General features: G+C 48.3%; 1 protein-coding gene across 4 annotated transcripts; it reads left to right on the top strand.

Moving 5' to 3' along the window:
- Window positions 1-397: 397 nt before the first annotated feature.
- On the top strand, window positions 398-15,907 carry LOC124039994 (MMS19 nucleotide excision repair protein homolog). Of its 4 annotated transcripts, XM_046356668.1 has the most exons (31): window positions 398-539; window positions 1,406-1,454; window positions 1,566-1,666; window positions 1,780-1,865; window positions 2,011-2,085; window positions 2,234-2,303; window positions 2,465-2,593; window positions 3,274-3,335; window positions 4,547-4,633; window positions 7,055-7,129; window positions 7,234-7,311; window positions 7,457-7,595; window positions 8,961-9,115; window positions 9,425-9,494; window positions 9,884-10,009; window positions 10,240-10,321; window positions 10,438-10,535; window positions 10,669-10,830; window positions 10,944-11,096; window positions 11,384-11,477; window positions 11,605-11,707; window positions 11,886-11,957; window positions 12,193-12,319; window positions 12,416-12,522; window positions 13,158-13,214; window positions 13,498-13,684; window positions 13,813-13,895; window positions 14,143-14,307; window positions 14,772-14,831; window positions 14,958-15,058; window positions 15,240-15,907. In XM_046356668.1, exons 1-31 carry the CDS (start codon window positions 449-451, stop codon window positions 15,268-15,270), a joined length of 3,075 nt encoding a protein of 1,024 aa, XP_046212624.1. In that variant the 5' UTR covers window positions 398-448; the 3' UTR covers window positions 15,271-15,907. The 4 variants fall into 4 exon arrangements, with proteins under 4 accessions (XP_046212624.1, XP_046212625.1, XP_046212626.1 ...); XM_046356669.1 differs by lacking the exons at window positions 398-539; window positions 1,406-1,454; window positions 1,566-1,666; ... (2 more) ...; window positions 2,234-2,303; window positions 2,465-2,593 and adding an exon at window positions 2,658-2,862; XM_046356670.1 differs by lacking the exons at window positions 398-539; window positions 1,406-1,454; window positions 1,566-1,666; ... (2 more) ...; window positions 2,234-2,303; window positions 2,465-2,593 and adding an exon at window positions 2,691-2,884.
- The last annotated feature ends 36 nt before the right edge of the window (window positions 15,908-15,943 follow it).

Below are 15,943 nucleotides of genomic sequence, written 5' to 3' on the forward strand. Positions count from 1 at the left end.
GGGAAGGGGGTCAAACGATTGAAAGTTTGTTTTTAAATGTTATTTTATGTTTCTTTAGAGAAAATATAATTGTAATGATGCTCTATGTTTTTTGTTTTGTTATTGTATTGTAATTCGAAATTGTATTGAAAGTCCACAACCTTGCTAAAAATGTACTTTTAGCAGATGCATGGGCCAAGTAATTAAATACAATATAATATTTACAACATACAAAGTTGTCTTTGGAAAATGCACTTGGCCACTTCCACAACAAACAAATGGTGTATTATTTGGTTCGTAAAATATCTAGCTACAGCTGTATTACCCTGCAAAAAAAATGGAATTGCACCTTTATGCATGTCGTTAAAAATTATACGACGTTATAACGTTTTTTTGTGACCCTGAGGGCCTCAGGGTAACCGCAACAACTTTCCACGCATGCGCACTTCAGTTTGAACCAAGGCTGTTCATGATGGCTGCGGATAGTGCCTTGCTATTGGGCTTGGTAGAAGAATTCGTGTTGGGACAACAGGACCGCAAGGCGGTAGACACCGCAACAGGTAGCTGCCAAAAGTATTCAAGTCACCTTTCTCTCTGATACAGCTTTTGAGATAAAAATCAATGAATGACACATACATCGCGTGTGACTGATGTCTGGCAAAGATGCTAGCTAGCAGCAGGCTATCACAAGTCTAAGCTACATCCTGTGTTCAACCGCACGCTATAGAAATAACCGACAAAAAAAGTTGGCCTGTTCAGTTTTTTTTTTGCACGTATACAACCTTGCGATCAATGTCTCTTAATTCAAAGGAATGTATTGACCGCTGTTCTTGGCCATAACCTGAATGGTTTTCAGCTAGCCAGCAGATCTGACCTGTTTGCTACAGCTGCACTAGGGTTGAACAGCATTTATGTAAATATTAAGACAGCTGAGTCAGCGCAATATTGCTCTGAAAATGTACGGTAATCCAGTAATGAGAAGTGCGTTGTACTCCGAATTGTCCCCTCTTTTACACCAAGCAGATTGTAGGACTGTTAAAAAAAGTAGTTACATCTTCTCCGTGTACCTTTTGTGATAATGGGACAATTCGGATTTAGATGAATTTGTAATCCCTGGATTGAGGTACATTTTCTGAGAGAAACTCACATAGGCTCCGTGTTATCTTAATTTACACAGGAGGAATTCTGTCCGACCCAAGTGCCGCTGTAAACAAGCGGGTTGAGTTTGCTGGCAAGCTAAGTAGCTAGCTAGCTCGATCTGAAAAGTGTATTTCACAACGCATTAGACTCTGGAACTACTTTCCTGTCCCCTAAAGTGTCTGCATGATGTATCCTACTGACCACTTGTCTTTTCCTCTTGCATGTTTCAAGTTTTAATGTCACATGCACAAGTACAGTGAAATGCCCTTCATTTTCTTTGCATTAGAACTCAAGGCTGGACAGTTTACTATACTGCAGTTGGTTGAAGCCTTGGGGTAATGTATACACAATCATCATTAGTGTCCCAGTTACTAACAATGTCATCAACTTCAATGTCATGCAGTTCTAGCCTCCACTAACAAGTTGACCATCCTGTCTCTGTGAAGTTTGCATCTGACCAGCTCCCAACCCCAGACCCGAGGCCGTGGTGTCCAGCTCCTCTCCAATGTCCTACAGGAGTGTTATGGAGACCTTACAGAGAGAGAAGGTAGTCAACACTATAGCACCTCTTTGGCATCATAACCCATCTTTGTCATTTGCTTAGTGTGTGCTATACATCCTGTCAATTTTATTATCTTCTCCTTTTTGTTTTGTCCTAAGTGGAAGTCCTTATAGTGTTTTATGAGAACAGATTGAAGGACCACTATGTCATCACACCACATGTCATACAGGGGCTGAAAGCGCTGGTAAGTCTCAAGCTGAGTAACCTCTGTCATGTTAAATTTCACAAGGATATTAGAGAAATGTCAATATTGTCCCGTCAAAAGTGAACTGAGCGGGAGAGGTGTTATCTTGCCTATCCCTGACGGACATCTTGAAATATCCTCTCAGACCAAATGCTCAGTGTTGCCGCCTGGGTCTGCAGTGTCCATTCTGAAATCACTATTCCAGGACATCCATGTGCAGGTAAATACACCCAACCTGCCCCGTCAAGTGTAAATGCTCCGAAGTAATGAGCATACAGTAGTTATTAAAGGGTTAATACGCCCATGTGTTTCTTATACTGCAACACCCTGACTCTGTTTATCTGGTTTCTTTGTCTGTGTCACTACAGTCCCTGATGCTGGCGGAACGGTCATGTGTTTACAACATCCTCATCCAGCTTATGGAATCCAGAGAGTCAGGTAAGAGCCCAGGTAGTGTGGTAGCTATAATGGAGAAATCCGCAGGGTCACGGAGATCCTTGTCGAGAGTCCTACAGCTTTGAAATAATTTGCGTGATCTATTCTGCATGCTACATATTGGAAGGTTGTTACATTGATTGACTACTTTTCCCATCCCACAGAGCTGAAGGGCCTGGGTGCAGACTTTGTCTTCGGGTTTGTCCAGTCAGTGGATGGGGAGAGAGACCCACGCAACCTTCTGCTGGCCTTCCATATCGCTAGGAAGATTGTCCATGAAGGCTATGATCTTGGTGAGAACAGTCGCGCGCACGCTCTCACGTTGTTGTGCAGCTGTTGTTCGTCCAAAACTTTCGAAATGTGTTTCATGTACTTTTTTTTTTTTTTGTACATGTTGTCGTCTTGTTCTTCGTCGTTGCTGAGGTTTACTGGGCTTTGAGTGAACTCGTAGCACGTCCAACCGGAGACGTACCATCTCGGCAGCGCTGTGAATGACTTCATAAGATGATTGCACATTTGTTTCTATTGCATGACGACATATTTTGGTGCGACCAAATCACGGGTTGGTCCCACCAACCAAAAATGTTAGTGGCGCCAGTGCCACCAGGAGGGAAAGTTAGTCTGTAGCCCTACACACACACACACACACACACACACACACACACACACACACACACACACACACACACACACACACACACACACACACACACACACACACACACACACACACACACACACACACACACACACACACACACACACACACACACTTCTAGTCTAGAAGAGAGGTTTAAGCACCCTTTTATGTAGACCGGTATTTGGGTTGAGACTTAATACATGTGTTATTATAATTTGCTTTACCTTTTTTATTGAACTTTTATCATGACCTTTAAGTATATTTTATCTTAACATGTATTATTCAATGATTTCTCAATTCTGAGAGTATGATCCCGTCTGTGTTTCATTTCAGGTAAATTCACAGAGGAGCTGTTTGAAGTGACATCCTGCTATTTCCCTATAGACTTCAGCCCTGTAAGTGTTAGTTTCCCTATAGACTTCAGCCCTGTAAGTGTTAGTTTGTCTATAGACTTCAGCCCTGTAAGTGTTAGTTTGCCTATAGACTTCAGCCCTGTAAGTGTTAGTTTACCTATAGACTTCAGCCCTGTAAGTGTTAGTTTACCTATAGACTTCATCCCTGTAAGTGTTAGTTTACCTATAGACTTCATCCCTGTAAGTGTTAGTTTACCTATAGACTTCATCCCTGTAAGTGTTAGTTTCCCTATAGACTTCAGCCCTGTAAGTGTTAGTTTCCCTATAGACTTCATCCCTGTAAGTGTTAGTTTACCTATAGACTTCATCCCTGTAAGTGTTAGTTTACCTATAGACTTCATCCCTGTAAGTGTTAGTTTACCTATAGACTTCAGCCCTGTAAGTGTTCGTTTCCCTATAGACTTCAGCCCTGTAAGTGTTAGTTTACCTATAGACTTCATCCCTGTAAGTGTTAGTTTACCTATAGACTTCATCCCTGTAAGTGTTAGTTTCCCTATAGACTTCAGCCCTGTAAGTGTTAGTTTCCCTATAGACTTCAGCCCTTTAAGTGTTAGTTTCCCTATAGACTTCAGCCCTTTAAGTGTTAGTTTCCCTATAGACTTCAGCCCTTGTAAGTGTTAGTTTACCTATAGACTTCAGCCCTTGTAAGCGTTTGTTTGCGAAGCTGCTGTGGACTTACACCAGTCAGGAGACAACGCTGATGTGAGACTCTGACCTGTGTGCTTTGATATCTGAGCCATGTGACACTGACTAGCATCTGGCAGAGGATTGTAGGAAATGGTTAACCCCCGGAGTTAAAATACTGACAGAAAAGCTTGTGTACCGTTTTATGTGATTCACGTTGATGAACAATTGAGACCATTTAGAATTTACTAGAACCGTTTTCGATGAACGTTCATTTGATAAGCATTTACAGCTGTAGGGAGGGCCGTTTGATGACCTGGACGTTTGTTCATTGAATGAAAACAGTTTTAATTGTTCTCAAGTGTTTTGAAATGGTTGACCCATAGAATGAGAATCATTCCATTTCAATGGGTTGACCGCCATCTAACTCTGTGTGTGTGTGTGTGTGTGTGTGTGTGTGTGTGTGTGTGTGTGTGTGTGTGTGTGTGTGTGTGTGTGTGTGTGTGTGTGTGTGTGTGTGTGTGTGTGTGTGTGTGTGTGTGTGTGTGTGTGTGTGTGACCCCACCTAGCCCGCGAACGACCCCCATGGCATCACCCAGGAGGAGCTGGTCCTGGCCCTGAGGGTCGTGCTCACCGGAACACCACGCTTTGCAGAGGTGGGGGGGGGGGACATACTGTACTGCACACTACACATACAGTAGGGGGTAAACGAGAACAATACACAATGTGTCGTCTCCTCCCACATCCACCATGTCTGGCAAACGAGACGACACAAAGCATAGCCTTTTAGGGCGTCAGAGGTGGTCTTTGTGTGTGGTTGCATGTTTGTGACCGGCAACGTGGACACGGGAAATGGTTAGGGTCTGTGGGTGCGTCTGTAATCACATTTTCTTGTTCGCCTGCACAGTTTACAGCAGGTATAGAAGGTGTAGCCCCCTCAATCAATACAGTACATGAATCAATAATAGCAGTAAAAGGTTCAGGTAAATAAAATCGACAAGTAGAAGAAGAGCTAGTATTTACACCTTTTATGATGAGTAGTGACTTGGCCATGCAGTAGAATAAGCTATATAAAAGAACAGCAGCATTCACTGTGTGTGTGTGTGTTTATGGTTGTTTGCGTGTGTGTGTGTGTTTGTGTATATGTTTGTGTATGAGGGTTGGATGGGTGTGTAATCAGAGCAAATGGAAACTATTTGCACCTTAGAGACTAAATCAAATCAAATTTATTTATATAGCCCTTCGTACATCAGCTGATATCTCAAAGTGCTGTACAGAAACCCAGCCTAAAACCCCAAACAGCAAACAATGCAGGTGTAAAAGCACGGTGGCTAGGAAAAACTCCCTAGAAAGGCCAAAACCTAGGAAGAAACCTAGAGAGGAACCGGGCTATGTGGGGTGGCCAGTCCTCTTCTGGCTGTGCCGGGTAGAGATTATAACAGAACATGACCAAGATGTTCAAATGTTCATAAATGACCAGCATGGTCAAATAATAATAAGGCAGAACAGTTGAAACTGGAGCAGCAGCACAATCAGGTGGACTGGGGACAGCAAGGAGCCATCATGTCAGGTAGTCCTGGGGCACGGTCCTAGGGCTCAGGTCCTCCGAGAGAGAGAAAGAAAGAAAGAGAGAATTAGAGAGAGCATATGTGGGGTGGCCAGTCCTCTTCTGGCTGTGCCGGGTGGAGATTATAACAGAACGTGGCCAAGATGTTCAAATGTTCATAAATGACCAGCATGGTTGAATAATAGTAAGGCAGAACAGTTGAAACTGGAGCAGGAGCATGGCCAGGTGGACTGGGGACAGCAAGGAGTCCTCATGTCAGGTAGTCCTGAGACATGGTCCTAGGGCCCAGGCCAGTTGAAACTGGAGCAGCAGCATGGCCAGGTGGACTGGGGACAGCAAGGAGTCATCATGTCAGGTAGTCCTGGGGCATGGTCCTAGGGCTCAGGTCCTCCGAGAGAGAGAAAGAAAGAGAGAAGGAGAGAATTAGAGAACGCACACTTAGATTCACACAGGACACCTGAATAGGACAGGAGAAGTATTCCAGATAAACAAACTGACCCCAGCCCCCCGACACATAAACTACTGCAGCATAAATACTGGAGGCTGAGACAGGAGGGGTCAGGAGACACTGTGGCCCCATCCGAGGACACCCCCGGACAGGGCCAAACAGGAAGGATATAACCCCACCCACTTTGCCAAAGCACAGCCCCCACACCGCTAGACTAAGGTTCTGGTCTGCTCAGGGAGATAGCTAGGGTTAGCTGTTCAGCAGTCTGACGAGCTGGCGGTAGAAGCTGTCTTTGAGCCTGTTGGTCCGAGACCCGATGCTCCGATACCACATGCCAAACGGTAACGGAGTGAACAGTCCGTGGCTCGGGTGACTGGAGTACTTGACCACCTTTCGTGACCTTCCTCAGACACGTCCTGACCGGTGATGCAGCCGGGTTAAGATGCTCTCCATTGTGCAGCTGTAGAACTTGGAAGAGGCCCTGTGATTGGACCGTGTCAGGTCCTCTGTGATGTGCACGCCAGAGGAACTTGAAGCTTTTGCTCCTCTGCTGCATCCCCGTCGATGACAATAGGGCCCCCCCCGTTTCCTGTATTCCACAATCAGCTTCTTGGTTTTACTGACGTTGAGGGAGACATTATTTTGCCGGCACCACTCTGCCAGGGCTCTAACCTTCTCCCTGGAAGCTGTCTCATCACCGATCCGGCCCACCGTCGTTGTGTCGTCGGGAAAACTTAATGATTGTGTTGGTGTCGTTTGTGGCCACTCAGTCTTGGGTGTACAGGAAGGAGCTGAGCACGCACTCCTGGGGGAAACCCTTGTGTTGTGGGTCAGCGTGGCAGAGGTGTTATTGCCTGATTGGCAGACCTACCAAGGTTCTGCCAATCAGGAAGTCGAGGATCCAGTTGCAGAGGGAGGTGTTCATCAATCAAATCACATGTATTTATGAAGCCTTTTTACATCAGCAGATGTCACAAAGCGCTTGTAGAGAAACCCCTACCTAGGGACCTTGAGCTGAGTGTCAATGCAGGTTCTGATTTGTGGATTGTCTCGCTTCAACAGTTCCTGCTGCCACTGATCATTGAGAAGCTGGACTCCGATGTTCAGAGTGCCAAGCTGGATTCCCTGCAGACCCTGGTAAGACCTCGTCGGTTACCTCACCTCAGATCATCTTCACGTTTTACGTGTGCGGCAACCGGCATTCATGTCTTAATGGCCCGCGTTTTCTCCCCATGTTGCAGACTGCCTGTGCTTCTGTGTATGAACATAAAGACCTAGCCCAATTCCTACCAGGCCTTTGGGCCTCGCTGCGCAGAGAGGTACGTTTCAACGCAGCTTGGGGGCCAGCGACATATCAGTACGGTTTGTAAAAGAGTCCTATACGGTGAGCTGTGGTAAGGCTACGTGAGGAATCCTTGACAGCAGATCATCTGAATGGAGAGTTTTGTTAACCTCCCTGTGCAGGTGTTTCAGACAGCTAGTGAGCGGGTGGAGTCCGCTGGCCTGGCCGCCGTCGGTACCCTGACAGCCTGTCTCTCCCGCTCCGTCCTCAACTCGGACTCTGAAGACTCCCTCAATGTCTTCCTGGAGCTGGTCCTCAAAGGTACCACATTAAACTTTCTGGTTCTGGGCAAAAGCGGTGTTTGTTTATTGTCGTTGTGTCGCGGTGTGTGGGGACAGTCTATTCAGGAAATGTGTGAGAAGAGTCTGACTTGGCAATCACATTCTCCTCAGGGCTTACCACAGTAGTAAAAGCGTTAAATCAGAGAGTGAGAGACTGCGTGGGGGGGGGAAGAGGAATCTTCATTGTAAAGGGTTTAAACACTGTTTCCCATGCTCGTTCAATGAACCATAAACAATTAATGAACATGCACCTATGGAACGGTCGTTAAGACACTAACAGCTTACAGATGGCAGGCAATTAAGGTCACAGTTATGAAAATTTAGGACACTAAAGAGGCCTTTCTACTGACTCTGAACTCTGACTCACAATCCCTCCATCAGTGCTCAGACTGTCTGCAATAGGCTGAGAGAGACAGGACTGAGGGCTTGTAAGCCTGTTGTAAGGCAGGTCCTCACCAGACATCACCGGCAACAACGTCGCCTATGGGCACAAACCCACCGTTGCTGGACCAGACAGGACTTGCAAAAAGTGCTCTTCACTGACAAATTGCAGTTTTGTCTCACCAGGGGTGATGGTCGGATTTGCATTTATCGTCGAAGGAATGAGCGTTACACTGATGCCTGTACTCTGGAGCGGGATCGATTTGGAGGTAGAGGGTCCGTCATGGTCTGGGGCGGTGTGTCACAGCATCATCGGACTGCCTGCAATGACGACAAGCTCAATCTCAACGCTGTGAGTTACAGGGAAGACATCCTCGTCCCTCATGTGGTACCCTTCCTGCAGGCTCATCCTGACATGACTCCCCCAGCATGACAATGCCACCAGCCATACTGCTCATTCTGTGTGTGATTTCCTGCAAGACAGGAATGGCCAGCGAAGAGCCCGGATCTCAATCTCATTGAGCACGTCTGGGACCTGTTGGATCGGAGGGTGAGGGCTAGAGCCATTCCCCCCAGAAATGTCTGGGAACTTGCAGGTGCCTTGGTGGAAGAGTGGGGTAACATTTCACAGCAAGAACTGGCAAATCTGGTGCAGTCCATGAGGAGGAGATGCACTGCAGTACTTAATTCAGCTGGTGGCCACATCAGATACTGACTGTTTCTTTTGATTTTGACCCACCCCCCCTTTTGTTCAGGGACACATCATGCAATTTCTGTAAATCACATGTCTGTGGAACTTGTTCAGTTTATGTCTCAGTTGCTGAATCTTATGTACATACAAATATTATGTTAAGTTTTCTGAAAATAAACGCAGTTGACAGTGAGAGGAGTTTCTTTTTTGCTGAGTTTATATAGATCACACACACCATCGCCAATGTGCCAACCAGACCCAATGTTTTTCTAGACTGTCAGCACCACCTGTGTGAGCCGGACCTGAAGCTGGTGTGGCCCAGTGCGAAGCTGCTGCAGGCCACCTCTACCGCCTCCTACAGGGCGAGCCACAGAGTTGCCGCCGCCGTCCTGCCGTCCCTCATAGAGCAGTACAACAGCCGCACACAGGTGAGTCACACCATCCAGCTAGGACGTTCCATTATCGTCAATGTTGGTGTTCGTCTCACATTCTTGACTGTTGGTCACGATTGGATTAGTTTGCCCATGGCAGCTTCATTACTGTATGAATTGGTGGCTTCCTGCATAGTCACAAACACAGTGTTATTGCGTTGTAAGTTATGGTCTTTTGTTTACCCGATTATTGCCACCTGACGTGTAGACGCCCTGTTATAAGTATCTTGGTTCTATCTTGCTTCCTATAGGTGCATGATGTTATCAGTGAGATCTTTCATATCTGTCTGTCTGCCCCCTGTGTAGTGTGCTCAGCGGCGCACCCTACTGGAGGTGTTACAGGGCTTTGTGCACCCGGTGACGTCATCAGAAGAGGGTAAGTGCAACGTCCTTTACTGTCCTTGTCTCTTTGTGCCACGTCTCGTTCCTCCTGTCCTCTGCCATTGTATGCCTCGGCTGCTGAACGTGTGAATTTACAGTGCTGCATTTCAGGGCCCCATTTGAAAGAGTATTTGAAGCCGGAACGCCGTTCGAGTTTGCCCAAGCCTTATGACACCTTTAATGACAAATCGAGCTTTAGGAACGATGGTCATGTCCAGTCGTTTGTACTGTGCAATAACTCCCAGTCCCTCCTGAAATAGTTCATCTCTCCTCTTTCCTTCCTGCTTTGTGTGGCACTGTGAATTGTTCCATGAACCTTTTCTCCAATTTGTCACAGTTGCACTCTCCCAACACCCCCCCTCTCTCTTCCTCTTCCCCCCCTAGATGAGAGTGTGCTGTTGGACTTCAGGCAGTCTCTGTGCAGTATAGTGTTCTCTGCTCTGTCTGAGAGCAATGCTGACCTCCAGATCACATCTATGCGTGTGCTCACTGCACTGGGCCAACAGACAGGTGACTCTCCTAACCTTTCAACCCCTCGTCCAATGGACGTGGACCTGAACCCGCTCCCAACACATTCGAGACCTTTTGAGCTCACCCCGCTGCTACACCGGTCAAAATGTTCAGCTTGTGCCTGTTACTGTGGGATAGAGAATACATTTGATTGGCCTTTTTTGCTTCATGCTACAGCTCCCTTTACTACGCTGAGACGTATAGGTTGACATCTTCCACCTCTCTCCTAGGCCTGCTGTTAGAGTCAGATGTGGAACTTGCCGTTGACCACCTCACCAGGCTCATCCTGGAGGAGGGAGATCCTAAAGTCAGGTTAGTTCCTGGTTTCAGTTGCTCCGGGAGGGCAATCCGAAGTCTATGATACCTAATCGATCAAATAACACAATGGCTTGGTCCTCCTCCTCTCTCGTCTCTCCCCATCTGTCCAGCCTGGCTGTGGTCGAGTGTGCAGGGTCTCTGGCTCGCCTGCACCCTGCAGCCTTCATCTCTACGATGGTTCCACGGCTGAAGGAGGAGATCTTCTCAGGTGGGTTAAGGTCAAAGGTTCCAAACGAAACGATGCCAACGAAGGTCTTCCCCCGTCATTACCGTGCCTTCAGTTGCATCGTTCTAACCAGAGGACGTTTACCTTACTGAGCCCTTCCCTCTCCTGTTCCCAGAGCCCATGGCCCAAGGTGACAGCGCCACGCCGTCCCAGGAACAATCCCAGCAGGCAGTGCGTCAGCGCTGTGTGGCGGCGCTGGCTGCGGTGTCGTCCCGGCCCAGTTTGGTTCAGGAGAGCACACCTGTCCTGCTACAGGTCCTCACCTCTGCACTCACTGGTATGTGTCACCGCCACAGGCTCTTCTGTCATTGTTTAGGTAGACCCTTCTAAATATCTATGTTCTAATCTAATATCTCGATTCTGATAACGATGTAATCTCCCTCCCAACAGGCACTGGCGCGTTCTCATTGGGAGAGGTGATCTCTGTCTGTCACAGTCTGCAGAAGATAGCAGAGCAGGCCCAGGACACTGAAGAGACCGGTGGCGTCTTCCATGACGTCATTCCCCGCCTGCTCGGGCTGACATTGCAGGCAGCTTTGCAGGGTGAGAATATCCCGACCAACAGCCTGTGCAACACATTGTAATGTGAACCACGAGGTACAAACTTTCTTATTGAACCAGGAAGTCATTGAGATAAGAAATCTCTTTCAGAGGAAGGGTTGTACTGAGAATGTGTTGGTTGTTTTTAGCGAATATATGAATGCAAACCTATGCAAGCGAAATGCAAATGAGAAATGGCCTCCACGTCATGATGTTGGACAGATAAAGGACTCTTTTTTTTTTTTTGGACTGACCTGATGTTTCTGCTTCTGATCTGTGTGTATGTTAAGGTTCCTCAGGCCATTGTAGCCCGATACTCGAGGAGACCGTCCTATCAGCCATGGTACCCATCATCAGCACCACCTGTGCCCGACTACAGTCCCGGTGAGTTAACGTCACTGAGACAGCCAGCCACCCAGAAAAGATACACACACACACATCATTGATAATGGCACATTTGATGTTATATGTAAATATTTTTGCTTGGCGCTAACCACTGCACCGTCACCAGACTGGCTGGTCAAACAGCCTCGCGGGCCGTGTCCCTCTTCCTCGACGGTGATGTTTCCTTCCTGCCAGAGAACGCCTTCCCCGCTCAGATCCAGCTCCTCAAGGTCAGGTTTCAATGCTTAAGACAACCAGCCATCTCCTATTGAACATGTTTTATTCACTGTTATACCTACAGAGGACACCCCAGGGACAGGATGCATCCTGGGAATGAATAAAGCATTGTATCGCCGAGTGGTATGCGTTTGAGTGACATTGGCCTTTGACTTTGTCCTCCGGACGCAGGCAGGTGACTCCCGGAGCCAGTCCCAGATGGTGTGCCTGCTCGTGGGTTGTGTGTGCTGGCTGCCACGGACCGTAAGACCCCCCCCCCCCAATATGCCTCTGCACCTCATGACAAGCCTTCAAAATTATTTATTTTTAACATTGTACTGTTAAACGTTCATACTAAGGATACCTGTTTTGTTGCGTGACACTAGATGACTTTGCGCGTTGCCTATTTGTTAAGGTCTCTCTGACCGGTCATGCACATTTTTTAAATGGCTTGATTTCGTCTGTGATCGTAGACTGACTGACCGTGTGCCCCGGACAGGTGGAGGTGCCCCAGATGGACAGGCTACTGTTGGAGCTGCTGGAGCTGAGCTGTACCTGTGACCATCCGCTCTCCTACACGTCAGCCGCCAAGTGCTACGCTGGGCTGGTCAACAAGAGTCCCGCAGGCGAGTCCTCCGGCCATGTCCTTTGACCGAATGGGAATTGGTCAAGTGAATGTTGGTGGGATGGTATATTAATCGTGTGTGTGTGTTTCTCTACAGGTGAAGCCCTGGACTCTCTGATAGACAGGACGTTAAAGAGGATCTCCACTGAGCTGGACTCTGCATCCTCCCCAGTCAGAACGCAGGCGTTCACTCTGCTGCTCTGGGTTAGACCCCAGTTTACATTACTACTAATACGACAGCATTCTATTAAGAACACTGACGCCCTACCTTCCCCTAACCCGGACGGCGCTGGGCCAGTTGTGCGCCGCCCTACCTTCCCCTAACCCGGACGGCGCTGGGCCAGTTGTGCGCCGCCCTACCTTCCCCTAACCCGGACGGCGCTGGGCCAGTTGCGCGCCGCCCTACCTTCCCCTAACCCGGACGGCGCTGGGCCAGTTGTGCGCCGCCCTACCTTCCCCTAACCCGGGCGGCGCTGGGCCAGTTGTGCGCCGCCCTACCTTCCCCTAACCCGGGCAGCGCTGGGCCAGTTGTGCGCCGCCCTACCTTCCCCTAACCCGGGCGATGCTGGGCCAGTTGTGCGCCGCCCTACCTTCCCCTAACCTGGGCGGCGCTGGGCCAGTTGTGCGCCGCCCTACGGCAGTATGTATCCATTACGTTCCCCATTCCTCTTAGCTCATACTGAACTGTCCCCAGTACAACCCTTGCGTCTCTAGACTAGGGATCACTGATACTACTACGGCCTTCTCTCCATCAGGGCGAATGGTGACTTGCCTGTGGTACATTGTTGTTGTTCCATCCATTCGTTCATACAGTTATGAATGTCTTTTCTTGTCTCTAGGTGTCCAAGGCTCTCCTCCTTCGCTACCACCCTCTGTCCACAGCCCTGACCGACAAGGTAAAAGGACAGGAGTCCTCTTTGTCTTCCCACACAAACAGTCTGTTAACTGTTCTGTGTCTCGTCTCCCCCAGGGGAAAACCTAGCCTAATGTAACAATGAAATCTAGTCGTAATTGTATCAAACCACATGAACAGCAGACAAAGTTTTTTTAAAATTCCTTTTTGTATTGAGTTCACCTCAGTTTAGCAGTGGAAGTTAAGGGATGAGGCAAGGCTAGAGAAATGGCCCTACCTCAGTAACCTCACACACACACCGCAGTAATCCTGTGTGTCTGTCTAAGCTCTTCTCCCTGCTCAGTGACCCAGAGCTGGGTTGGTTAGCGGCCGATGGATTCTCTCTCCTGATGAGCGACTCGCCGGACGTCCTGAACCGCGGTAGCCACGCCGACGTGCGCATCATGTACCGCCAGCGCTTCTTCACGGAGAACTCTGCCAAACTGGTCGAGGGCTTCAACGCCGCAGTCCAAGGTACTGTGAGGAGACGTTCACGTTGCACGACAGACGCAGGACATGTTGTGATGAAAATGGTTAAGCAGTTTGAGAGTCCTGTTCATTTGACAGATTCTTCACTTCCCCTTCCTTCTCTCCCTCTGCAGAGAAGAAGTCTGGCTACCTGAAGGCACTGTCTCACATAGTGAACAATCTGCCCAGACAGGTCCAGCTTACAGAGCTACCAGCGGTACGTAGACAGGACAGGGACCAGTGCCAGACAGGCGAACAAAAACAGGAACGCCTTAGAAATGTGTATTTCCTCCATGAATATTGTGTTTTATGTCTTGAAATGTAAAACACATGAGAGTTTCATCCCATGTGAAATGTGTATTTTGTACATCTGTGAGGAACATTCTCTCACTCTGGCACTGTTTATCTTATGGGTATCGTGTTGCATTGTCCCACTTTTTCTATTCTCCTCTGTGCCTGGTCAGCTCCTGCCCCTTCTGCTGGAGGCCCTGTCGTGTCCAGACCAGGGGGTGCAGGTGTCTACCCTGTCCTGCTTGCAACCGGTCCTCCTGGACCCCCCTTCAGCCCTCATCACCCAGCTGGAGGTGCTGGTGGGCCGCACTCTGGCGCTCACCACCAGCCCTACCATGGTAAGTATCATGTTATAACAGCCACCACACAAGGAAGCGAAATAGCTAAGGGAGTCTAAAAATGTAAGTGTCGGGCAGAGGACGTGTTCTCTCTGTGACAGAGTTTGGGCCTCTTGCCACACAGACCTCGTATCTTATTATTCGTAATATGCCATAGACCGATGACTCAGCTTCCGTTGATAGTATCAACGGACTTGGCGGTAGACCTCTCAGCCGTGTCCCCTCGAGCGTTCAATACATCTGTGCCTGTAAATGAAATGCTGCTCAACTACCAGCACAGTCTTCAACTTGAAATGCAATTAATGGCATGAGCCCCAGAGTGCAACTCAGCGTTTTTGATAGCTGGACAGTTCAGTATTTTAGCTAAGTAACCTTGAGTGCCATAGTCCCCCCATACAGTTACAATTCATGAAGGTTATTTTTTTAAGTCTGTGTCTGAGGTCTGTCTCACCTCGTCCTCACAGAAAGTGCGGATAGCCTCACTGCGCTGTATCCATGCCCTCTCCCGCTTTCCAGAACACGAGGTAAGACTCTGGCCTGCACTGCACATAACCGCTGACTGGTGGGCCTTTTTGAATAAGTGATCGCTATTGGCCATGTCAACTGATTCATTATGAACTCTGGCCATTAACAAACCCTTCCCCCGGCAGATCATGCCCTTCCGTGCGAGGGTGCTGCGCGCCCTGGCTGCCCCCCTGGACGACCACAAGAGGGTGGTGAGGAGCGAGGCGGCGTTGGCCCGGAATGAATGGTGAGTCAGTGAGTTCTTCTGGGGGTGAGGCCTTCAAACATTCTCATAACTACAAGGGATAGGGTCAGTTGTGACAATCTGTTGATGATTCCTGTTCATCTTCAAACAAAGGCAGAATGCCAATATGACAGGAAAGCCTAACCTAATGAGAAAATGACAATGAGTCTCTCCTCATGTGAAGGTTCCTTCTGGGGAGTCCAGGAGGCAGGTGAATTTGGCCCCCATGACTAGGTGTGGGAGGGGACAGATGGGACGGCTTGCTCCTGAGGAAGAGGGCTTGGGGCTCTAGCGCTGCCCATGGAGTTTGGGACATCGCACCACCACCCTCAGCACTTCATCTTGTACATGAGATTAAACACGGACGGCAGGTAGTGGTTAAGAGCGTTGGGCCGGTAACCGACAGGTCGCTGGTTCGAATCGACTAGGTGAAAAAAAAATCTGCCGATGTGCCCTTGGGCAAGGCACATTACCCTAATTGCTCCTGTACGTCGCTCTGGATAAGAGCGTTTGCTAAATGACACACTTGTTGTACTGCTTCTACCATCAAACGTGAGAGGAGTTAGACTGGCCACTGCATGGTGGCATGGACCTACGGGTGACAGCCTACTGCCACTTCATGGAAGGACTGAGCTGCACTGAAACAAGCTTGGCACAGAGAGAAGAAAACAATTTATATTGGGGAGAGGGGTGTTAATGAATGTGTGAAAGAGGACCGAATCCCCATGTATTATTCAATGATTGATGTGGTTGGCTAAACATTTCACTAGGCCAACTTTGAACCTCAAAATTATGCTGACGATATTTAAAATGTCTAACTTAAGCTGTCAATAAAACTTTTTTGTAAATGTACGAGTGCTTTAAATCAACAGAAATATCAAAAGAAGC

The sequence above is a fragment of the Oncorhynchus gorbuscha genome, linkage group LG07 (assembly GCF_021184085.1).
Source record: "Oncorhynchus gorbuscha isolate QuinsamMale2020 ecotype Even-year linkage group LG07, OgorEven_v1.0, whole genome shotgun sequence".
Taxonomy (NCBI): Eukaryota; Metazoa; Chordata; class Actinopteri; order Salmoniformes; family Salmonidae; genus Oncorhynchus; species Oncorhynchus gorbuscha.

Coding starts and splice junctions, on each gene's coding strand:
- LOC124039994 (XM_046356668.1), top strand. CDS start 449: ATGATGGCTGCGGATAGTGCCTTGCTATTGGGCTTGGTAGAAGAATTC. Junction 2,086..2,233: donor TCCAGGACATCCATGTGCAG/GTAAATACACCC, acceptor GTGTCACTACAG/TCCCTGATGCTGGCGGAACG. Junction 11,708..11,885: donor CTCAGATCCAGCTCCTCAAG/GTCAGGTTTCAA, acceptor CTCCGGACGCAG/GCAGGTGACTCCCGGAGCCA.